Raw genomic sequence first — 26042 nt, 5'->3', positions numbered from 1 at the left:
GCCCTAATTAGCACTTAATTGGAAATCTCAGAGGTATTCGCTTATAAAATGGAAAAATGACATCCTTCTGAGGTTGGGATGAGGTTCACTGAGGTATTGCAGAGGGAGCTTTACTCGGCATCTATGCTGTGCTGTACCTGATTCAGGAGTGTTTGATGGGACAGTGCAATGAAAGCTTTTTTCATATCTAACTTATGCTGTACGTATCCTAGGAGTATTTGATGCTGACACTGAAATGGGAAAGTGTTCCACCCCTATGATCTGGGTTTGAATCCAGCCCACACTGATGGGATAAAGATCTCCATTTTCTCATAGCTGGTGGGGACCCATGTGCACTGACTCTGGGCACATTAACCCAGTTCCTTGTGGGTCTGAGGCTGCAGGGTAAAACTGCCCACAATTTGGTAGCCTCATTTAAAAAGCCCATAAGGAGCGCTAGTGTGGGAAATGAAACATTTCATTTGGGTGAGGTGGGGTGAGAGGCGCATTGTTGTGGTTTTACTCTGTATCTAACAATGCTGGGAGTGCTTGACGCTGACAGTGGGGGTGAGGCGGCAATTTTAATATATCGTAAATCGGGAGGGCAGTGGGCAGGGTGTTTGGTCTAGCAAGCACAGCATCAGTCACCTGCTTAATGCAAGCATGAACTGCAGATTGACTGATGTTACTGATATCCCCTGTGACAGCCTGGTAGGAGCCAGAGGCAAAGAAGTTCAGGGTGACATGGTGCATAGTATTTACAGCACAGAAACAGGCCAACAGCTCTGTGCCAGTATATCTGCTCCAAGAGCCTCCTCCCATTTTTCTTCATCTAGCCCCATCAACATATCCTTCTATTCCTTTCTCCCTCAAGCCTCAAGTGCATCAATGCTATTTGTTTCAACTACTCCTTGTGGTAGCAAGTTCCACATTCTAGCCACTCTGGGTAAAGAAGTTTCTCCTGAATTATTGAATTTATTAAAGACTATCTTATATTTATGGCCCCTAGTTCTGGTCTTCCCCACAAGTGGAAACATCTTCTCTATATCTACCCTGTCAAACCCTTTAAGATTATGAAAGACCTCTATCAGGTCACCCCTCAGTCTTTTTTCTAGAAAAAAGAGCCCCAGCCTGTTCAATCTTTCCCGATAGGTATAACCTCTCTGTTCTGATATCATTCTCCTAAATCTTTGCACTTTCTCAAAGTCTGGTAAAGCATGGGAAAGTTTTGAGAAACATTTTGCTTGCATTATATTGTGGTTTTTGCTATTGTCAATTTCCAAAGCTTGTAGAGGCTGTGGAATGTTCTGAGCTCTTGCTCCTTGACTACAACAGGCTGTGCTGTGGCAGTTGGTTGCAGGTCTTGTTGTGGGGCGATGCAACTCTGACAGCCTCAAGAGAAGCACAGCCTCCTTATACACTGCTCCTCAGAGAACTGCAGGTATGTTGTCCTGGGCATGTACACTCTGTTGGGTGGGTGAGGATTCCAGCGAGCTCGTCTCTTTCTATTTGCTCTCGCTGCAGCTCTGATTTCTCCTTCCTCTTTCTCCTGCTCTTCCTCCTCTGGCTAGTGTGGAATTGCCAGAAGGATTCCTATGAAGATAAAAGCGCTTTGCCAGAAATCCCTCGAGTTCAGAACGTTCTACAGCCACCACAAGCACTTTGAAATTGTCTTATAGTAAAAAACCACAATATAATTCAAGTAAAATGTCTCCCAAAACTTTCCAGCGCTTTACCTGAGAGCAGTTGAAGATCCTTTTAAATATTGCTGGAAATGACTGTTCTCCGTCTTGGTTTGTGGGTGGGATCAAGGACGAGCGGTAGCAATGCGGGCAGAGACCAGTATTCCTGAGGCCCTTGCCTGTTTCCTAAACCAAGGTCCGCCCAAAAATCAGAACGGGCAGACAACCAGCGATTCTAGATGCCGTACGATTGCGGTCCCACTAACGTCCTGTTTTTCAATGCAAACAGGGCAATAGACACAGGAAAATCACCCTCTGTGTACGCAAATGGGATAGTGCTCCATTCCCAGTACTAACATCTATTAAATTAAAACTTCCAAACATGATGTGTTCCACATTATTTTTAAATAACTTATGATGCAATGATATGTAAAATAAAAACTTTCCAAATAATGTGGGACGAATCAGCTTCAAGGCCAGTTTCACACAACTCTCTGCATGTCTCTGAGTCCAGTCCTGTACACACGGTAAAAGGGAAGAACCAGCTTTTACTGTACGGCTCGTGTGTCACTAAGTACCAGCTCCTGTAAGTGTATAGTCCACACTGGGTAAAAGGGAGTTGTTTGCCCATGTTGGCACAGCTTATGTGACTTTTGCACATTGTAATTCTGCATGTACAAGAATTAGCCCCAAGAGATATTCATATCATACACTAGCGACAATGACTGAATTGTCTGAACTTAACAATATAGAAATTACTGGAAATACACAGCAGGGAGGTCAGCACCTGAAAGGAAAATAGGTAAACGTTCCAGGCTGAGATACCTTTGTGGGAATCATCTCGATGAAGACTGCCCACCCAAAACATTAGTCTTTCTTCTGTTCGATGCTGACTGGCCTGCTCTGTAGTTCCAGCATTTGCAGCTTTTCCTTTTTAACTCCGCACTGTTTTTATATAAAAAAAAATTTAAAAGAAAAGTTGTCCCCTCAGCCCACCTGTGATAGATTTGTGGCTGCACTGAATGTGTGGATGTGCATGAGCTGTACATTTTATAATGTATAAATCCTGCTTTTAAGGAACATCAAACTTTACACAGCCTCTCCTGCATAATCCGAAAAAATATAAACATCTACTGAAGTTCAATAATAAAGATCAATAGGAATTTTAATGTTTGGAAATAATGTGCTATTTAATTGTAATTTTTTTACATAAGGAAAATACTGACTTCTGGTCTTTCTCTGCTTGTCACAGAATGTTTAACTATAATGGAGAAGAGGTGAAGCGAGCAGACTTCCCAGCCAGCGGCAGTTACACCAGTGCACTGACAGAAGGATCTTTCGACCTCTATGGCGACAGAGTTATTAAGCTTGGCAACAATATGCAAGTATCCCATGTCTGCTCTCTAAGGATCTCTTGGGCACCAGTCCCAGAGAGTGTAAACTGAGCCAACTCTCTCCATCTGCCTTACAAAAAACTCTCAAATGAACTACAACCAAGAAGGGTTATTTGAAAATGACCCATTGGGCATTCTCGATTGCCTGGTGGGTAAAGGCTGTGTAGCACTCAGCTATGCAGAGCAGAAGGTTGCAGGTTTGATTGCTGCACTGTATGCCTCAGTGCTACAATGGCTGGTGACCTTACCCACCAATTAACTTATCATTCTCAGCACTACAATTGGCCCCAGCATCTATGGGCTCGGAAGGTTAAAATCAAGCATATCCAATGGGGTGTGTGTCTGTGTGTGTCTGTGTGTGTCTGTGTCTCCCTCCCACTGGTGAATATCCTGCCAGCACTCTCACTGTTTAGTCTTGTACATGAAGAGAGGGGTCTTCATTGAGCCATAACCTAGGAGAGGAGGAATCGAACTGTTGAGGACTGGGAGTTGCACAAAAGTCAATTGAATACAGTTAAAATGAGTTGAAGCAGGACTTAAATGACAGTAGAGAGGCAAGTTATAGGGAGCAGTTAGAGGGAACCAAAGATATGTTCAAGTTATACATGGAGTAGGTGATTAAAGATCAGATGGGTCCTTTAAGGGATAAATTAAGCAGCGACTGATCAAATCATTTGAAAACACTGACTGAGCTGCATTGGTCATCATTTATCCCAGGAAACTTCAATGATTGTTACTTCAACTACTGTATTTCACTTCGACCCTCTTACACTGTTACTCTCACTGCCTTCCATGCCATAGTGCCAGTGTGTCAGGAACCACTACTGGTTTGTCTATCATCCTTGTAGGCATGATAGCTGCGTACATTGCACCTCTTACCCAAATGCGGTACAGTTCCCCAGGTAATTGAGCCACGGTGTGGGGTTCAGGTAGTAAGGGTATTGTCCAGTGTAGAATTGAGCCATACTGACCAGAGCCCAACTCCATCTTTACCTATGCTGAGTCAGTTGATCTAAGCTGGGGCAGTAGCCTGGATGCTGCAGTTTCACTTCGACCTTCGATTGTGTTCAATTGACTGCGACCAGAGAAGGGAAAAATCAGCCAGGATTCTCTCGCCTGATCGCAATCCAGTAACCCCTCCTGGAAAGTGTGCGTTGGGTGAGACGGCGTCAGGCTGTGCTGTGATTCCCCTCGTGCCCTGTCAACCCTTGGTGCTGTCCAAACCCGCACACAGAGTGACCACTTAACGAGTTCCTGTAGGATGCCCGGCATTTTGTGAAGAGTAGAACCGTATCCCCAGGCATGAGTCAGCAGCTTCAGAAGAGAGAAGGAGAAAATAAACAGCATAGCTTGTTCAACAAGGTCACTGATGCCTTTTAATGTGGCCTGGCCAGCCTGTCGATTCAGAAAGCAGCGACGGTGAGATAAAATGCCATGCATGAGGTTCTAATGTCGCCGCTGTTTTGTTTACCAACACAAGTCAGTTCATGACTTAGTAAGTATTCATAAGAAATTATGTCGTCTTCAAACCAACGCACACAAAAACAATCCACTCTGAAAATGTCGTGTGCATTAAGGGAATAAATGGGATGAAAGTGATGGCAGGCTCCCACAACTGTTACTATTAGTGTAGCTAATAACAGGACCTATTTTGTGCTATAAACACTGATTATTTCATATTTGTTACTGATTCCTACATTCAAAAAAAACAACAAAGACGCAATGAGCAATGCCCTACCTGCACTTCACAGTAGGTGGGCGCGGGGGATGCTACTTGGGTGATCATTGTTCCAGGGAGCTGTGAGTGGTGCCCGCTCACTATATAAGCTGTGCTTCTGAAGATCTGAGCCCAAGACACCAGACTGTTTTTGTTATTGTTGATGTTGCGCTGTGTGCCTTTTTACTGACACTTGTGCATTTGCTGAACGGTCACAGGTACAGCGTTTCTCGTCCTGTGGAGACGCACATGTCGGGGACCTTGAAGAGCTCAGCTGCGCGCACAAAGGTCAGTGTTTCTAGCGGCAAAGGTCGGCGCTGTTTCTAGCGGCAAAGGTCGGCGCTGTTTCAAGCTTCCTCTTGATTTTATTGGCTATTCCCATTTTTTCATTTATCTCCTGCACACCCAATACTAATTTATATTTTTGTATTATATTTAATATATGCACAGCAGGCCAGTCAGCAGTTTAAAGGTAAAGATGAGCTAATAAAACAACAATTTGTATTTATATAGCACCTTTAACATAGTAAAACGTCCCACGGTGCTTTACAGGAGCTTTATGAAACAAAATTTCACACCGAGCCACAAAGACACCAGGACAGATGACCAAATGCTAGGTCAAAGAGGTAGGTTTTAAGGAGCGTCTTAAAGGAGGAGAGGTAGGTAGAGAAGTTTAGGGAGGGAATTTCAGAGCTTAGGGCCTTAGCAGCTGAAGGCACGCTTGCCAATGGTGCAGTGACTAAAATTGGGTATGCTCGAGGCCAGAATTGGAGGGTTGTAGGGCTGAAGAGGTTAGAGATAGGGAGGGGTGAGGCCATGGAGGGATTTTAAAACAAGGATGAGAATTTTAAAATCGAGCCATTGCTTAACCGGGAGCCAATGTAGGTGAGCGAGCACAGGGGAGATGGTTTCCAGGTGACGAGCTTCAGACAGTCTTCTTTGGAATGTTGACTTCTACTCTTTCTGATGCTGACTGTGCATTTTCAGCATTCACATTTTTTTCTTTTTATCTCAACCTTATTTTAACCTACTGCTATATATTTTTTAAAGTTACCTGCTCCTAGTCCTCTGCCAGAGGTGCACGGGAGTACCCTGGAAGGACTAATCGCTTCTTGTGTTTTATGTTCAACCTTTTTTTTGGTTGGGTGGGTGGGCTAGAGACAGCAGCACCAGGTGGGTGGGCTAGCACCAGACAGCAGCACCAGGTGGGTGGGCTAGCACCAGACAGCAGCACCAGGTGGGTGGGCTAGCACCAGACAGCAGCACCAGGTGGGTGGGCTAGCACCAGACAGCAGCACCAGGTGGGTGGGCTAGCACCAGACAGCAGCACCAGGTGGGTGGGCTAGCACCAGACAGCAGCACCAGGTGGGTGGGCTAGCACCAGACAGCAGCACCAGGTGGGTGGGCTAGAGGCAGCAGCACCAGGTGGGTGGGCTAGAGGCAGCAGCACCAGGTGGGTGGGCTAGAGGCAGCAGCACCAGGTGGGTGGGCTAGAGGCAGCAGCACCAGGTGGGTGGGCTAGCACCAGGCAGCAGCACCAGGTGGGTGGGCTAGAGGCAGCAGCACCAGGTGGGTGGGCTAGAGGCGGCAGCACCAGGTGGGTGGGCTAGTACCAGGCGGCAGCACCAGGTGGGTGGGCTGGTACCAGGCGGCAGCACCAGGTGGGTGGGCTGGTACCAGGCGGCAGCACCAGGTGGGTGGGCTGGTACCAGGCGGCAGCACCAGGTGGGTGGGCTGGTACCAGGCGGCAGCACCAGGTGGGTGGGCTGGTACCAGGCGGCAGCACCAGGTGGGTGGGCTGGTACCAGGCGGCAGCACCAGGTGGGTGGGCTGGTACCAGGCGGCAGCACCAGGTGGGTGGGCTGGTACCAGGCGGCAGCACCAGGTGGGTGGGCTGGTACCAGGCGGCAGCACCAGGTGGGTGGGCTGGTACCAGGCGGCAGCACCAGGTGGGTGGGCGGGCGGGTTAGAGGCAGCAGCACCAGGTGGGTGGGTGGGCTCGGGGCGGCAGCACCGGGTGGGTGGGTTCGGGGCGGCGGGCTAGTGCTGGCAGCACCGGGTGGGTGGGCGGGCTAGGGGCGGCGGGCTAGTGCTGGCAGCACCGGGTGGGTGGGCTAGGGGCGGCAGCACCGGGTGGGTGGGCTAGGGGCGGCAGCACCGGGTGGGTGGGCTAGGGGCAGCACCGGGTGGGTGGGCTAGGGGCAGCACCGGGTGGGTGGGCTAGCGGCGGCAGCACCAGGTGGGTGGGCTAGGGGCGGCAGTATTAGTTGCTGAAATCAGAAACTTTCACTACATGGGGAATTTGTGGAAGACAACATCCTACCACCCCGAGGCGCAGTACGCTGGAGTAACAGTGCTCTACCACTATCCTGCCAGTAATTTCTGTGGGTCAATCAGAACTGCACTGCTAAGAGTGTAACGAACTGTCCACAGAACCTCAGACAGAAAGAGGGAGAGTAACGGCAACACAAAAATAGAGAAACAGAGGGATTGAGGAGAATGATGGGGTAACAGAGAAAGAAGGAAACTAATGGAGAGAAGAACTTAAATATACAGAGTGGGAGTAACAGACACAGGAGGGGATTAACAGAGAAACTTGGAGAAAGAAAAGTAACAGACACAGGGAGACAGTAACAGACAAGAGATGGGGAGGACTGGAGGAAATGCCACGTAAACCGCCCTGTAATATCTTCCTAAAATCAGTGAAAATCACAAGTCGAGGCCCTGTGGGAGAGTCACATTTTCCCTCTCTCTAACAGACAGGGAGAGTAACAGATGAGTTACTAACAGAAAGAAGGGGGAGAAGGACCAAGAAAGGAGCGAGTGACACGACTACTGGAAAAGAATAACGGGAAAAGAGGAGAGCAGTAGAAATAGGGGAAGTAGGAGAGTAACAAATGCAGAAAGTGGAAATTAATGAGGACGTAGAGAGAAAAGGGAAAGTAATGGGTACAGGGAGAGGAACAGAAAGGGGAAAGAGCAACAGATACAACAAAGACTGAGACAGAAAGGAGTTAGCAGAGACAGGGGGAAAGTAACAGAGAAAGGGGGAGAGTAGTACAGACTGGGAGGAGAAACAGATAGGGAGAGAGTAACAACAATGGCTAGAGATAGGGAAAAGTAATATGGGCGTGGAGAGAGAGGGAGACATAGTAAGAGGGGGAGAGTAACATACACGGAGAGACTAACGGACAAATTCACCAATCGCACAGTCCCACTGGGGAGCCATGGTCAGAGCGCGTGAGGATTAGAGAATTGGCAGTACAGTGTTGCAGCTCTGTCCCCATCCAATGCTTCCTTCAGGAATCTGACTTCCTCGAAGTGTGAGACCAATGGATTTACCTTTTAATAGAGATGCTACTGTTGACCCTATGAGAACAGGATTGAGGAAGTGTTCCATTCAGACTTGGGTACGATCGTTGAAGATTCTTGTGTGAATATAATTCGAGCCCCAACCCTTGTGTTGTGTGGTGCCCTTGAACAAAAATAAATCAATCAATACAGGATTCAATTTAACATCTCATCTAAAAGATGGCACCTCCAACAATGTAGCACTCCTTCTGTACTGAATTGAGGTGTCAGCCTAGGTTTTTTTCACTCTACAGAAGGGGAGGACTTTGATGGAAAGTATTCTTCCCAGACTTTTGTATCCGTCAATAAACTTGTAATCCTAAGTGTTCTAAATGGAGAGATCTCTGCACTTGCTGGTTCCTCTCTATCACCCCTGGAGCTTTCAAACTGCTGGAGTTGTGCTGGGATCATCCATTTTGTGGGGCACTGGGTGTTTCCAGATGATCGGGCTGGTAACGAACAGTTTTACAATGTAAAAGAAGGTAGCAATGGACTAAATGAGCGAGGCATGAATAACGTTCAGGGCTATGTTGAAACACAGCTTCCCTTTAAATGAAGTAAAATATTCAGGTTTAGGGGTTCTGATGTAAAGCTTGAAATTAAATTCTTGTGTGCAAACATCCTTAATATTTTTCTCCCCTTCTTTGACTTTATTGTTAAATATATTTTTCCCCCCTGAAATGTTTAGATATATCCTTAGCTGAAGCCAGGCAGGGAATCTGTCCACAGGGTTGTCTCAGGGGTATCACTTCTGAGCTGCTCACGTGAAGGCACGTGCAAGTGGAGTGAGTGGCCCTGTGCTGACTTCCTTTTCTCCGTGTTGGGAATGCCTCGGCTTCTCTTGGTGATGGGATTGGGGACCTCTGGTTACTTATAAACCATTTCAGTTTTCAATTGAGGTTTGTATTCTACGGTGTCAGCTGTGGCTCAATGGCTGCACTCTCTCTCCTCCGAGTCAAGTTTGTGGGTTCAAGTCCCGCTCCAAGGACTTGAGCACAAAATCTAGGCTGACACATTAGTGAAGTACTGAGGGAGTGCTGCATTGTCACTGCTGTTTGTGGGACCTTGATGTGCATAAATTGGCTGCTGCATTTCCAACATTACAACCAGTGACTACACTTCAAAAGTACTTCATTGGCTGTAAAGCGCTTTGGGATGTCCCAAGGTCGTGAAAGGCGCTATATAAATGCAAGTTTGGTCGTTCTTTCTCTTTTTCTCACTTTCTTTATTTCTCTTTCTTTCTCTCATTCTTGTCATTTTTCTATGTATTCTCCTACATCCCTGTCTAGAACCTTGATACCATCGAGTACTGGATGATCTGTCCATGCTGAGAATCCAATCAGACCCAATTGTTACCTGATACTGCTGCTGTCACAATAGTTCAGTCTGTGTGTCAGTACTGAGCGATGCCTACCTATAATCTACCTGTTCTTCTTGTTTTACTCTGCCGTTTTTGGCTTTTCATTTCCTCCTGTCTTTTGCTGCAGGAGAATGCAGCCCCCAACCCACTGGCGAAAGAGGAGCTGAACCTGCTGGCACATTTAATGGGAGGTCCGGAGATCAAGAAGCCTGTGGCCAGTGAGCCAGGATTTCGGCTCAATCTGTTTGGCACAGACGAGGAGGAAGAGTAAGTTGATGCCATTTTATCAATTGTGTTTCTTTCACGGGAACAAGATTTATAACCACACACGCACACACCTCTATACACGCACCCACATCCACACACTCCCTCCTACACACACCCACATCCACACATTCCTTCCCACACCCACCTCTATACACACACGCACATCCACACACTCCTTCCCCCACACACCCCTGTACACGCACCCACATCCACACATTCCTTCCCACACACACCTCTACACACGCATCCACACTCCCTCCCACACACACCTCTATACACAAACCCACATCCACACATTCTTTCCCACACACACCTCTATACACGCACCCACACACACCTCTATACATGCACCCACATCCACACATTCTTTCCCCAGACATACCTCTATAGACGCGCGCACACGGGCCAAATGGCCTCCTTCTGCGCTGCAAGATTCTATGAAAATGAATTTTTCACATCTCACCCCTGTGCCTTTGGATGAAGGCCCAGCACATCCCTACAGCAGAAAAGGAAAGTTACAACTGAGTCAGCTTGGACTAGTGCCTTGCACCTCCTAGTGACTGCCTTAAGGGTAGCACTGCAGAGGGCAGGAGATAATAAAACTTGTAGTGATTTAATCCTCCACACAGGAATTGTGTTGGTGTTGCACCATGTGGGAAGATCACGGGGCCAGTGTCTCTAAGAAAGGGCAGTCTTGTCCAGTGGAGGCAGCAGTAACACAAAAGGACTGAGCTTCAATATTACTGTAAAACATTGCCAATAAATCACAAACATTACCGTAAAACAGCAAAATTAACCAAGTACCAGTGAGAACAGAAGCTCGGCTCCAGACTACGTCGGGCGAGTGGGGAAGAATTGTTTGTGGAAGTTTAACTCCTCCTAAAGAATGGGGTAGGCTCTTAGCCACAGCAAGTTACATTTTGATCTATTTTTGTGTTCTAGCCATGCAGCGACCATAAGGTCTGCAGAACTTTCTGATGAAGTCATCAACATACAGGCCACAAAGGTGAGCGGGATGTCGGATTGCTATTTGCAGCAGTTGCGCAACGCTTTTTAATTAATTTGTGCATTTGCAATTCCCCTCCCTCCCACCTCGGCTTTCTCACCTGAAGGCGCTGACTCAACAGAGTTTAATACCCGTGGGCACCAGCAGGCCGTTGCTAATTCAGCTAAATGGGCACATTCAACCATGGGGGGAGGGATCACAAAAACCCCAATCCTGTCTTGTGCTGCATCAGATGTACACACTCTCCAGCAGAGGTCACTGGATAGCACTCAGGTCACAAACCAGCTGGGGTCCCCACTCCTATCTCAACAGTGAAGGCAGTAGTGCCAACCCGGCTGAGAAGGGCCTGCTCAGCAACAGACCCAGGGATCTAACCTCGGGCCCGGTCTCCAAACAATACCACACTGCGCACAGTGCATTTATCCACTCAGCCCATCAAGGATCTTGCTTTATTTCTTTTGACAAAGCAGCAGACCGTCAGTCAGATTATGTGCCTTGTCCCCCTCTACAGGACCAGCAGCAGCACGAAGAGCTAGCTCGAATTATGGTAGAATTCCATGTCCAGGAGCAGCCCAGGCACAGCCGCAGTAAAGGGGATGACCTCCTGGCCATGATGGACGACCTGTGACCTACCAGTGAGCAGCTGTGGCGTCACCATCTTTTCCACGTGACCTTCCTTGGCACAACATCCGTCGCTGGGTGTCTGGCTTTCAACCCTCTGAGCGAATTCTTTTTGTTAACGACTCACTCAATTCCTGTACCAAGAGCTGAACTCCCATTCTGTACAGTTTTGTGCACCAACGCAGTTTTATCACTGTACATAGAAAATATTAAATGAGCCAGAGTGTGATCGTATTCACCAACGTTTGTGACCCTCAACCTGGATGGGGGATTGGAAATGCAATGGGGCAGGGTCGCAACATGAAGTGGGGGAGACACAGGGAAATGATTTGGCTCAGCTGTGAATTTTTGCTGATCAGTGAGCTGGAGACAGATTTGTATGGGATGCAAGTGGTTTTTTTTAATGTATTTTTGAGTGCACCTGTGAAAATCAAGTCACACCTAGGTAAAACTGGGACTGTGGCTGATTAGGTAGTCATTGGTGGGGGGGTCAGGGGAGGGCGTAAAAATGATAAAGATGGTTGGCAAGAATGTCATACCATTGAAACCAGTCAGTGTAGGTTATAGTGGGGCCACGGTGTGTGACAGTGGGGCATTGTGTTTGACAGTGGGGTCACAGTGTCACGCTATGGTACACTGACTGTGGGTGACATTGGGGTGACTGTGTGTGACCGAGGGGTCATGGAGCCATGCTATGGAACCCTGCCAGCAGTTGTATGAAAATCTGCCAATCTTCTTGGACAGTTCAGATTCATACATCCAATCAAACAGGCACAAAGCTTTGGTTCTACTTTGAATGTTAAAGGGCAGAACTGGCCTCAGGATTTTGGGCCTCTGCACCAGAATTTCTAAAGAGCAACTATTAATTGCCACAATTAAATGTTATTTAATAATTTTAAACACTGACTACTTCATTAAAATATTACATTCAAATTGAGTGTCGGTATTAATTTGCATTTAGCATGTGTTCCCTGTATATTCTCAGTCTGTTATTCATTATTACTTTAAAATTTTCTGAGGTATCTTCATCCCACGCAGTTTTCTTCTTTCCTATCTTGGACTGGCTCTGATTAACTTTGTAATTAATTCACTTGCTGAGGTGATCTGTTTTAATATCTTAACATTTTTACAATATTTCCCTTGACATTCGCTCTCCAATAGCACTTCCTTCCTTTGTGTTTCCTTATCTCTATTCTCATTAATCTGGCTTTCTGCTGATCGGCCACATTCCTTTCCACCTCTTTATTTACAGCTCTTACATCCTTTGCCTCCAGACTTGTGGTGACTGCAGCATTTACCAGCGGACCGGGAACCTCACCTCAGCCCCCTCCCCCAGTAGCGATGGGCTTTCAGGAGGCCTAAAGCTGGCTGTGTGACAGGAAGGTGCTCCATTGTCGGGTGAAACTGTTGCAGGATATGTTTGCTTTCTATTTACTGTGCCTGCTTACATATCACAGGTTGCCCGAGGTGCTGCAGATGATTAATCCAGTTGGGAGGCCAGTTGGTGCACTGACAGAAAGCAGAGCAGGCTTATCTCGACGGCTGATGTGCCAAGGCAATCCTATATAGATGTTAGCAGAATGCCTCTAAGGAGCCGTTATCCGCTCGGCATTCTGTGCGTTAACACTTTTCAGTGGAAATCTTCAGATTAACCTGATCCCTTGGCAGGTTTAATCCAGTGTACCATTCATGTCAATCAGAAAGCAGATTGCTGGTGGTGCTAAAGGCTCAGTGTACACTCTGGTACGCCACTGACTAGATGTTCTTTTTGGGGGTGGGGTGCACACTCAGTTCATGCTGCTGGGGCGATGGTTTGGGAGCGGCACTATTAAACGGGGGCTACTAACCTAAGGTTATTGTGTAGTAGCAGGAAGAAGTGAAACCTGTATGCGTGTTGTAAACCTTAGTGATATATCACTACTCCTGACTGGTGTGCGATTTACAGCTGATCTCACAGCTCCATAACCACCTTAAAGAAAATTGCCTCTACTCAAAGCTCAGTTCAGTTACTTCAGGAAATAAAGGAGATCAGCAGTAAAAGTTATTTTTTAATATGTAAAAAGCTCCTCTTTCAGCTTTGCTCCTACTTGAATTCTTAACTACACAATATTAGAAATAACAAGTGCTGTTTGCTGAAGGTCAGTCTCCTCCAGTGTCTCAGTGGGTGTAGGGCAGTGCTGCAGTAGGTGATTTACTAATGCAGGTACTCTGACAGACGGGCTTGTGGGACTGGGTGATAGAGATTGATGTCGGAGTATCCTGATGGGGGCACCATTTCACCTCAAACAAGATAATTACACATGAGGGAAGGTCGTTCAGCCTAGCAGAGAGATCTTAATGTCACTCACCCCCAACACATTGTAGCATCAGTTGTTTGCTGAATGACTCCAGGGTTTTTGCTTCCACTACACTCTAGAAGTTTATTCCACATGTTGATCACTCTTTTATGTGAAGAAGAAGAATTTCCTGTTATCTGTCCTAAAAATACCTATCACTAGTTTGAGCCTATGTTCTCTAGTTATACTCCCATAATTTCATTTAAAGTGATTGATGTGCCTCAATAATCCCGAGACTCGATGTTAGCGAAACAAAACAAGGCTTTTATTAACTTAGAAGATAACACGCAGTGGAGAGAGGTATCTTCCCTGGAGGTCTGCAGTACTGGCTGTAAGGCCAGACTGAGCTGGCTTACATAGAGGCCAGGTATGGGCGGAGCCCTACACACAACACATTCCATACATTCCAATACACAATACAATGGTGAGGAGAAACCTGAAACCAACCACAGTCACAGGCAGTACAATGGTAAGGGGGAACCTGAAACCAACCACAGTCACAGGCAGTGATGAATGGAATATTTCATCACATTCACCCCTTCTATAGATTTAGTCTGTTCGGGGGTTTGGTAGTCCTCTGCGACCGACGTAGCTGTTGTGGTGTCGGCTGGGTGTCCCCGGTGGCCTCCTGGGTCTCTGCCGGGGGTGCCGCCAGGGTTGTTGAAGGAGTAGTTGGTGGGGGTGCCGTTGGTCGATGTTCTTCCGGGGGTGATGAAAGAGTAGTGGGTGGGTAAGAGTTGCTGTGGTCGTTGTTGCTGCTATTGCCGTGGTTGTTGTCGTTACCGGCTGGGGCGACGTCTTTTATTGACACGGTGTCCTCCCTTCCGTCGGCGTGCCGGACATACGCGTATTGGGGGTTGGCGTGGAGTAGGTGCACTGGCTCCACGAGAGGGTCCGTCTTATGGCCCCTCACATGCCTTCGCACGAATACCGGACCCGGGGTGGAGAGCCATGACGGCATGGATACGCCTGAGGTGGATTTCCGGGGGAAGCTAAACATTCATTCATGAGGCGTGGCATTAGTGGCAGTACACAATAGCGACCGTATCGAATGGAGCACATCTGAGAGGACTTCCTGCCAGCGGGAGATAGGGAGGCCCTTGGTCCTTAGAGCTAGAGTGACTGCTTTCCATACTGTCCCGTTCTCTCGCTCCACTTGACCGTTACCCTGGGGGTTGTAGCTGGTGGTACGGCTCGTGGCGATACCCCTGGACAGCATGTACTGGCGTAGCTCTTCACTCATGAAGGACGCCCCCCTATCCGTGTGGATGTAGCTCGGCATGCAGAACAGGCTGTTGAGGCATTTAATGACCGTGACGCTGGTCATGTCTGGGCAGGGGAAGGCGAATGGGAACCGGGAGTATTCGTCCACAATGTTCAGGAAGTAAACATTGCGGTCGACGGACGGGAGGGGGCCCTTGAAATCTAAGCTGAGCCGCTCAAAGGGCCGTGTAGCTTTGATTAAGTGGGCTCTATCAGGGTGGTAGAACCGAGGCTTGCACTCAGCGCAAGTGCGGCAGTTCCTGGTCAGAGACCGAACTTCCTCAATCGAGTAGGCTAAGTTGCGGGACTTTATGAAGTGGAACAGCCGCGTGACCCCTGGGTGGCAGAGGTCGTTGTGGAGGGTCTGTAGCCGATCCCCGGTGGCGCTGGCACACATCCCTCGTGAGAGGGCATCTGGGGATTCGTTAAGGGCCCCTGGCCGGTAGATGATGTCATACTCGAAGGTGGAGAGCTCGATCCGCCACCTAAGAATCTTATCATTTTTGATCTTCCCCCTCTGTTTATTATTGAACATAAACGCTACCGACCGCTGGTCGGTAAGTAGGGTGAAGCGTTTGCCGGCTAGGTAGTGGCGCCAGTGGCGCACTGGCTCCACGATGGCTTGGGCCTCCTTTTCCACGGAGGAGTGTCTGATCTCGGGCCCTTGGAGGGTCCTCGAGAAGAAAGCTACGGGCCGCCCCGCCTGGTTGAGGGTGGCCGCCAAGGCAAAGTCAGACGCATCACTTTCCACTTGAAATGGAGTGTTCTCGTCCACTGCCTGTAGCGTGGCCCGCTCAATATCCTGCTTAATGCTTTTGAAGGCGGCGTGGGCCTCAGCAGAGAGCGGAAAAGAGGATGCTTTCAAGAGGGCTTTGTCGGAGTAGTTGGAGACCCATTGGGAATAATAAGAAAATAACCCCAGGCACCTTTTCAGGGCTTTGGGAGTGTTGGGCAGGGGCAGCTCCCGTAGGGGGCGCAATCGGTCGGGGTCTGGTCCGATTTCCCCATTCTCCACCACGCTGCCTAGTATGCAGAGGCGCGTGGTGTTGAAAACGCACTTGTCCTCGTTGTTGGTGAGGTTGAGTTTTTGTGCGGTTTTCAGGAACCTCTCGAGGTTCGAGTCGTGATCCTGCTGGTTGTGACCGCAGATGGTGACGTTGTCGAGGTAGGGGAAGGTTGCCTGCAAGTGGTGGTCATCGACCATGCGGTCCATCTCCCTCTGGAAGACCGAGACCCCATTCGTCACCCCAAAGGGGACTCTGAGGAATTGGTAGAGGCGTCCGTTCGCCTCGAAGGCGGTGTACGGGCGGTCCTCTGGTCTGATAGGGAGCTGGTGGTACGCTGACTTGAGGTCGATGGTGGAGAACACCCGGTATTGGGCGATTTGGTTCACCATTTCTGATATGCGGGGTAGCGGGTAGGCGTCTAGTTGGGTGTACCTGTTGATCATTTGGCTATAGTCGATCACCATCCGTTTCTTCTCGCTACCCCTTACCACCACCACTTGGGCGCGCCACGGGCTATTGCTGCATTCAATAATGCGCTCTTTCAGGAGCCTGTCTACCTCGGTTGCGATAAACCGCCTGTCCTCCCAGCTGTACCTCCTGCTTTTGGTCGCTATTGGCCGGCAGTTAGGGGTAAGGTTCGCAAATAGCGAAGGCGGCTTTACCTTCAGGGTAGCCAGGCCGCACACTGTGAGGGGCGGCTGGGACCCACCGTACTTGAGCGTGATGCTTTGGTGGTTGCACTGGAAATCCAGGCCCAAGATCACGCTCGCGCATAGATTCTTCATGATTAATACTTTAAAATTATCGTATACAGTCCCGTTAATGGACAATTGTACCGTGCAGTAACCCAGAATGGTCGATGTCTGGGTTTTATCAGCCATAGAGATGGTACCCCGAGTAGGGACCACCTTTAGGGAGAGTTGTCGTGCCAGTTCCGGGTGGATAAAACTCTCCGTGCTTCCACTGTCAATTAAACATTTAACCCGGCACCCGTTTACCTCGATGTCCACCATTGATTTGGATAGCGGGTGGGGCCTGGTCTGGTCCACTGTGACCGATGCCACTGTAGGGCCCTGATCGAGACAAGATGGCGTCCGCGCTGTCTGCTCACAAGATGGCGGACCCCACGAGGTCGGGCAAGATGGTGTCCAAGATGGCCGCGCACACGCGGCGGTGGCGGGTTTTGGTTTTCCAGCGGGGTTCCCTCTGCACACCTTCCCAAAGTGCCCCTTCTTACCGCACTTAAAGCAGGTGGTGCCTTTCGCCGGGCACAGGTTTCTGGTGTGCTTTGGCTGCCCGCAGAAGTAGCAGTTGGGTCCCCGACGCGTCGCGGCTGTCGTAGGGCTTCTGGGGGGAGAGCGGGGTCCCGACGGTGTCGGGCTGCCAGGCGGGGAAGATGCCTTCCAAGATGGCGGCGCCCTTGGTGCACACGTGGCGGCGTGGACGGCGCGGGCTGAAGAGTAGGCGTCCGAGTTTCTCTGGGCCACATCCAGGGATCGCGCAGTGTCCGCAGCCTGTTTCAGGTCCAGTCCCGTTTTTTCCAGCAGTCTTTGCCGGATGTAAGTGGAGCTGAGGCCTGTGATAAAGGCATCGCGAACAAGCTCGTCGGTGTACACTGCGGCTTTTACATCTCGGCACTTGCAGTCTTTGCCAAGCATTTTCAGGGTGCCTAGGAACTCCTCCACTGATTCCCCAGGTCGCTGTGCGCGAGTGGCGAGCAGATGCCTAGCATACACCTCATTCGTAGGCTGCTGGTAATGCGCCTTTAAGATGTCGCAGGCGGCCAGGTACGTGTCGGCGTCTTGGATGAGGGGGTAAACCCGGTGGCTTACCCAATTCCGCAGAATTCCGAGTTTCATACTCGCAGCGTCCGTAGCGTCTTTGACGGCTGCGGAATTGTCCAGGAAGAATTCCATACACACAAACCAGTGTCCGAAGCGTGCTGATGCGTCCGGAGCATGCTGATCCAAATCCAAACGTTCGGGTTTCAGGAGTTGATCCATTGTGTTGAAAAATAAGTTAATAAAATTGATGTGCCTCAATAATCCCGAGACTTGATGTTAGCGAAACAAAACAAGGCTTTTATTAACTTAGAAGATAACACGCAGTGGAGAGAGGTATCTTCCCTGGAGGTCTGCAGTACTGGCTGTGAGGCCAGACTGAGCTGGCTTACATAGAGGCCAGGTATGGGCGGAGCCCTACACACAACACATTCCATACATTCCAATACACAATACAATGGTGAGGAGAAACCTGAAACCAACCACAGTCACAGGCAGTGATGAATGGAATATTTTATCACAGTGATTTTCCTGTGTCCTTGTCAATCTTATGTACCCGTATAACTGCACCTCTCGGACACCTCCTGTCCAAGCTGAAACATGAATTCTTCCACAGCCTCGTCCTTCAGTAGACCGCCCCCCCCCCACCTTTTGCGTCGTCAGAGATGCGAAGATTTGTGGAGAATCCAAAAAATCTCCACATCCTGATTTAAACAAAGTGCAAGTTGACTGGCATCTGAAAGAGAAAAGACAGGCTGACTTTTCCCTTCAAGGCTTGTAAGATGAGGGCTTGACGGAGTGAAGAACATCGTGTGCTCTGGGAGATGCTTTCAATTCCAAATGCTGAGTATCTCGGCCAGCTTTTCTTTCTCTAAACTCTAGCGTGACGAAGCTGATACCAGCTAATACCACACGTACTAACTTCCTGCACCAGTGCTGAACATGAGCATCCCTATCTCGCTTCTCCCTCCAGAGTTCTGTGTGTGGTGATAACCAGTGAAACGACAAATGCACATTGTGTGAAAAGGCTGGTTAATGTTTCCGATGAGATCTTGGTCAACGTTCTTAACTACTTTAAACGGTAACCTGTTCTCTTTCAGCTGCTGATTGACCTATACACTTCCAGCAGTTCTGATATGGTAGTATTAGTCCAGAGATAAATTCAGTGTATATATATCTAATAATATGATTGTGTTCATAATTTTGCATAATAACAGAAAGCAATGCCTAAATATTTCTTTGAAACAGTTAACCGTAGTAAATGCATGAAAAGCTAGTGTCAGTAATGGTGACCGTGAAACTACCGGATTGTCGTTAAAAACCCATCTGGTTCACTAATGTCCTTTAGGGAAATCTGCCGCCCTTACCCGGTCTGGCCTATGCATGACTCCAGACCCACAGCAATGTGGTTGACTTTTAACTGCCCTCTGAAATGGCCAGGCAAGCCAAACCACTACAACAAAGTCAGCACTGTGGGAGAACCTTCACCTCACGGACTGCAGCGTTTCAAGAAGGCAGCTCACCACCACCTTCTCAAGGGCAATTAGGGTTGGGCAATAAATGCTGGCCTTGCCAGCAATGCCCACATCCTATGGACGAATACATTAAAAAAAATAGTAAGACTGGTCAGTCAGTGGAACATCCAGGCTAATGTAATGCCATCTTTTGTGAAATAATTGTTTGAAATTAGAAGATACATTCATAATTTTTACATGAATATTTTTAATATTTGTAGTTAGCCAAATAGTGAATGCTGATATCATCTGGTTTACTGGCTTGGAAGGTAAGTATACAGAGTCCAGCAGTAGGAGGGAGCTAAATTAAGATATACAATGATGTTGAATCATCCTTTGGTGTATATCCACTTATGTTAATTCAGTCCCCCCCATCCCCCCGTTATGCTCAATAACCTTTCCACAGCCAGTGCTCCTGATGGTGTCATCAGTGTTTGGCCAAAATAAAGTCCAGCTTTGACAGAATTGTATAGAATAAATATCTGCAAAGTATCTTAATGCTGAGATACCCTCTTTCGTTGGGGTGAGCTGGGATAGATAGCCTGGTAGCTGTTCTCTCCACCAACATCTGCTCTATTTTCAGAGGTGCCTGGGGAGGAATTCACCTTGAATGTTCAAGGGGCAGACTGATGTCCTCACACCTGCCCTGATGATAAATGCACATTGCTCCAGTCCACTGCTCAGTCTTTATAGAGCTTTAGGTAAAGCATCTGAAGTTCAGTTTTGGGTTCACTCATGTCTGTTGATTTTGGTAGCATAGGCACAGTAGTCTAGCGGTTATGGTACTGGACCAGCAACCCAGAGGTTTTTGTAAACCATCTGGTTCACGAATATCCTTCAGGGAGAGGAACTGCCACGCCTACTTGGTCTGGCATACATGTAACTCCAGTCCCATACTACGTAGTTGACTTTTAATTCCGTAAGGACAACTAGGGATGCTCAATAAATACTGCTTTGTCAGTGTCGCCCATATCCCAAGAACAACTTTAAAAAAAAATTTAAAAAAAACATTTGATTGGAGTGAAGTTGCATTTCCAGGGATTTTTTGCTTGATTTAATACATTCAAACAAATTGTTCAGGACATCTGAAACCTGAAATATTCCACTTTGAACAGCAGAAATTCCTGAACACTGAAGAACAGGAAATGCTGAAGAATGCACTTTGCTTGTCAAACACCAGAGTCTTACGAGTGATCGATGAATGTCTGTGTGCATCAGTGTTTGCTGAATAAACGGATGGGTTAGTGACACGAGCAGTCACTGCCCCCTCGCCCAAGAAGTGAATGGTGTTGAGAAGAGTAAATATAAATACTTTAAATTGTCCAAAAAATAAAATTCTGTCAAACTTGAGGTTGTGAATTCGAGTCTGATCTGAGACAGACGTAGATTGTTATCTCTTGTCCAGTCCCAAACCAGGCAGGTAGGGGGTGGGAGTGCGACATGAGTTCTATTTCTTCTCCTGTTCACAGTTCCTTGGAAACCTTAATGCTTGCACATTATAAGAGATAGAAGTAAGCAGGGACAAAATGGGCTTCAATTTAAAATCAGACTATCATTTACAATTTAGCAAGTAACCCTCTCAAAAATCTAGGCTGTGGTGAAGTTTACTGCAGTCTCTGGGAGCCGAGAAGAGCTGCTACAATCTGGCTCACTGGATTCGAGAGATTTCCACATTCGACATAATTGATGTATGTACCAGCACTACTTTCCTACAGGAATGTATTTTCAGGAATCCCTCAGCAGGTAGGGAGCAGCCATTGTCCCTCCCCCAAAGGATGGAGATGCAATGGAGAGGAGCTCACAAAATGAGACTGGGTGTACTCAACATATGTATTTTATTAAATAACAACAGAAAATGCTGGAAAAACTCAGCAGGCCAGGCAGCATCCGTGGAGGGAGAAACAGAGTTAACGTTTCAGGTCTGGGACCCTTCCAGACCTGAAACGTTAACTCTCTTTCTCTCTCCACGGATGCTGCCTGGCCTGCTGAGTTTTTCCAGCGTTTTCTGTTGTTATTTCAGATTTCCAGCATCCGCAGTATTTTGCTATTATATGTATTTTATTGTCCATTGAAAATCAAAGTCTGTGAAATATATATGCTTAAAAATGTTAACCATTGATCTAGTGAAACTATAGTGGATTAGAAGCATTTGAAGTTTTTTTTTAAGTTACTGTGCATTGATGCAAAATATGTATTATACTTATTTAAAATCTTTGTCGTTTGAGGCCAGATTGTCAGTACAGTATTTCTCATTCCTGCTTCTCATCTACATGCTGCCCCTCGGCAGCATCATCCAAAACACAATATCACGTTCTACATGTACGCTGATGACAACCAGCTCTACCTCATCACTACCTTTCTCGACCCCTCCATCGTCTCTGATTTGTCAGACTGCTTGTCCGACATCCAGTACTGATTGAGCAGAAATTTCCTCCAACTAAATATTGGGAAGACTGAAGCCATTGTCTTCGGTCCCCGCCACAAACTCCGTTCCCTAACCACCGACTCCATCCCTCTCTCTGGCAACTGTCTTGAGGCTGAACCAGACCGTTCGCAATCTTAGTGACGTATTTCATCCGGAGTTCCCGATCACATATCTGCTCCACCACCATCACTCCATCCCTGCCTCACCTCATCTGATGCTGAAACCCTCATCCATGCCTTTGTTACTTCTAGACTTGACTATTCCAACGCACTCCTGGCCGACCTCCCAGCTTCCACCCGACATAAACTTCAGCTCATCCAAAATTCTGCTGCTCGTATCCTAACTCGCAGTAAGTCCCTTTCACCCATCACCCCTGAGCTCGCTGACCTACATTGGCTCCCGGTCCGGCAATGCCTCAGTTTTAAAATTCTAATTGTTTTCAAATCCCTCCATGGCCTTGCCCCCTCCCTATCTCTATAACCTCCAACGGGGGGGAGGAGCTAAATACGATTAAAATCACTAAGAAAGTGGTACTCGGTAAAATAATGGGACTCAAGGCGGATAAATCCCCTGGACCTGATGGCTTACATCCTAGGGTCTTGAGGGAAGTGGCGGTAGGGATTGTGGATGCATTGGTAATAATTTTCCAAAACTCCCTGGACTCAGCAAAGGTCCTGGCAGACTGGAAAACTGCTAATGTAACACCCTTATTTAAAAAGGGTAGTAGGCAGAAGGCCGGAAACTATAGACCTGTTAGCCTAACATCTGTGGTTGGTAAAATTTTAGAGACAGTAACGGGACATTTGGATAAACATAATTTAATAGGACAAAGTCAGCATGGTTTTATGAAGGGGAAGTCATGTTTGACAAATTTGCTTGAGTTCTTTGAGGAAGTAACATACAGGGTGGATAAAGGGGAACCAGTGGACGTAGTGTATTTAGACTTCCAAAAGGCATTTGACAAAGTGCCACACAAAAGATTATTGCTCAAGATAAAAAATCATGGGATTGGGGGTAATATTATGGCATGGGTGGAGGATTGGCTATCTAACAGAAAGCAGAGAGTTGGGATAAATGGTTCGTTCTCAGACTGGCAATCAGTAACTAGTGGTGTTCCGCAGGGGTCCGTGCTGGGTCCCCAACTCTTTACAATCTATATTAATGATTTGGAGGAGGGGACCGAGTGTAACATATCAAAGTTTGCAGATGATACAAAGATGGGAAGGAAAGTAGTGAGTGAGGAGGACATAAAAAACCTGCAAAGGGACATAGACAGGCTAAGTAAGTGGGCAGAGATTTGGCAGATGGAATACAATACTGGAAAGTGTGAGGTTATGCACTTTGGCAGGAAAAATCATAGAACATGTTATTATCTTAATGGCAAGAAACTGGAACGTACTGTAGTACAAAGGGATCTGGGGGTCCTGGTGCACGAAACTCAAAAAGTTAGTATGCAGGTGCAGCAAGTGATCAAGAAGGCCAATGGAATGTTGGCTTTTATTGCTAGGGGGATAGAATATAAAAACAGGGAGGTATTGTTGCAGTTGTACAAGGTATTGGTGAGACCGCACCTGGAATACTGCATACAGTTTTGGTGTCCATACTTAAGAAAAGAACATACTTGCTCTCGAGTCAGAACAAAGAAGGTTCACTTGGTTAATCCCGGGGATGAGGGGGTGGACATATGAGGAGAGGTTGAGTAGATTGGGACTCTACTCATTGGAGTTCAGAAGAATGAGAGGCGATCTTATTGAAACATATAAGATTGTGAAGGGGCTTGATCGGGTGGATGAGGTGAGGATGTTCCCAATGATGGGTGAAACTAGAACTAGGGGGCATAATCTTAGAATAAGGGGCTGCTCTTTCAAAACTGAGATGAGGAGAAACTTCTTCACTCAGGGTAGTAGGTCTGTGGAATTTGCTGCCCCAGAAAGCTGCGGAAGCTACATCATTAAATAAATTTAAAACAGAAATAGACACTTTCCTAGAAGTAAAGGGAATTAGGGGTTACGGGGAGCGGGCAGGAAATTGGACATGAGTCTATGTTCGGAACGGTCACGGCCCTGTGGGTAACGGAGCGGGCCCAGGGGCCGTGTAGCCTGGTTCTGCTCCTACTTCTTGTGTTCTAATTATGTGTTAGATTTCAGGAGATGGTTCTATTCCTGTTCCTGGCTGGGGTGGAGATCACCTTTTACAGAAGGTAAGTACTGTAGAAAATATAGGGACAGTGATCTCCTGGACGAGTTTCGACCGCCTGGATGGGTCGGAGAGGAATTTCCCAGACTTTTTTCTCCCAAATTGGCCATTGGGTTTTTTATCTGGTTTTTCGCCTCTCCTAGGAGATCACATGGGTTCGGGAGGGATGTAGAGTGATAGTAGATTTGAGGTTAGGATCAGATCAGCCATGATCTTATTGAATGGTGGAGCAGGCTCGAGGGGCCGATTGGCCTACTCCTGCTCCTATTTCTTATGTTCTTATGTAGCACTACAACCCTCCGAGATCTCTGTGCTCCACCAATTCTGGCCTCCGCATTCCCTGAAAACTTTAGATTTCTCGATGTTAAACTAATTGAAGTGCTGTCAAAAGGGAATCCATAGGGTAGAGCAGCAGTGATGTCATCAAGCTGTCTAAGCAGCCAATCACAGACAGCAAACCAGGAAATAAAAAGCACTGATTCAATTCACTTTTTAAAAATTTTAGAGAGCGAAATAAAGATTGGGACATACACATGGGGTTAAGGTAGAAGCTGAAATATCATGAACAAACTTAGAAAATTACTAGATTTTTTAAATATATATATTTTTTATCATAATGGAGAAATTTGACATTCCACAAATATAAAATTAGTTTTTCAGGGCCAGAACAGTTGTTCAGCAGTCAATACGCCATTAAAACCCCAGTTACACCTATTGCAACAAGACTTAATTTTTTATGGGGCATTTAACAGCGTAATTAGATTGGAAAAGCTTAAGTTTTCATCAGTTCAACTGATTTCACTGATTGCCGGCTATGGGGCGTTCCACAGTGCAGCCTGTGACGGAGCAGGGAATAACTGACCACAACTTCAGAATTTCCACGTTTAGTTGTGCATGCGCTAAATCCAGAAGTTACGGTCATTTCAGAGGGGTAATGACGGCAAACGCTGACGGTTTGACATTATTACCACCACAAAATCCAGGCCAATATCTGCTTATGTAGCTCGATGTCAAATTTTGTTTGATAACAAAAGCGCCTTGGAACGTTTTACTACGCTAAAGGTGCTATTTAAATACAAGTTTTTGTTGGTATTATTGTTTGGCTTTTACATTCAATAAACAGTTGATAGTAAAAGGCTACTGTTTGCATTAATTTGTGTCTGCAGAAAACAGACGGCAAGGTTGCTGGAGCGTGTCGTTTATGAATAATTTCTACCCACGTTTAGGATTCTTCCAGGATTTAAATGGGACACATCTTTTAGGATGCAAATTTTAAAGTGGGGATCTGGGAGCCAATGTAAGTCAGCAAGGACAGGGGTGATGGGTGAGTAGGACTTGGTATGGGATAGCATAGGGCCAGCAGTCATGGATAGGCTACAGTTTACAGAGGGAGAACATTGGAATAGTCCAGTCTGGAGCTGAACAAAGCACAGATGAAGGTTTCAGCAGCAGATGCACTAAGGCAGGGATTTTCAATGTTAAATGTTAACATAAAAACCAGACAGGAAATCTGTGCAAACACCAGATTTTTATATAGGGAACAGCAATGGCAGTGGGTTTGAAGTCTATTCTTTTGCCTCTGGGACTCAGATTCGAATTGAGTGCAGACTATTAGTTGATGGCCAATTTTATCTGCTGCTGTAAGGGTTTTGTTAATAAAGTTTGGGTAGTCTGAATCCAGTTCACATTGGATATGGGCCACGGATCAAAAATTCCCCATATTTTGGCACTAATTAGTACGGCACGGGGTGTGCAGGGAATTGAAATGTCACAATGAACCAGTAAGGAGTGTACTCGAGGTGAGGCAGGGTAGAGGAGATGAAGCTTTGCTCTTCATCCAGCAAAGGTCTCCCTGAACCAGGTGTTGTTGCCTTTCCTCATATGGGTCATGTGGAGTTAATGTGTCCTTCAGTGTGCCTGTACTCACAGCAGGCATTCAGTTGGATGACCCCGAGCTTCCGGTCGCCTGTCATTTTAATTCACCGCCCCATTCCCACTCAGACCTCACCGTCCTCGGGCTTTTGCATTGTTCCACAGAAGCTCAGCGTAAGCTCGAGGAACAGCACCTCATCTTCCGATTAGGCACTTTACAGCCTTCTGGACTCAATATCGAGTTCAACAATTTCAGATCATAACCTCGGCC

At 47.2% G+C, this 26042-nt stretch overlaps 1 protein-coding gene across 1 annotated transcript in view; it reads left to right on the top strand.

Moving 5' to 3' along the window:
- oscp1b (organic solute carrier partner 1b) overlaps window positions 1-12310 on the top strand; it is a 45931-nt gene extending 33621 nt beyond the window's left edge. Inside the window, 5 exon segments of the mRNA XM_085962366.1 lie at window positions 2914-3042; window positions 4991-5060; window positions 9611-9750; window positions 10693-10756; window positions 11268-12310. Coding sequence (XP_085818492.1) covers window positions 2914-3042; window positions 4991-5060; window positions 9611-9750; window positions 10693-10756; window positions 11268-11384 — 520 coding nt within the window. The 3' untranslated portion in view covers window positions 11385-12310.
- The last annotated feature ends 13732 nt before the right edge of the window (window positions 12311-26042 follow it).

This window comes from Somniosus microcephalus, chromosome 20 (assembly GCF_052327205.1).
Source record: "Somniosus microcephalus isolate GS21.2 chromosome 20, FLI_Smic_1.0, whole genome shotgun sequence".
NCBI classification, from domain to species: Eukaryota; Metazoa; Chordata; class Chondrichthyes; order Squaliformes; family Somniosidae; genus Somniosus; species Somniosus microcephalus.
The sequence above is the reverse complement of the archived record's forward strand: the minus strand, read 5'-3'. Positions and strand labels throughout refer to the sequence as shown.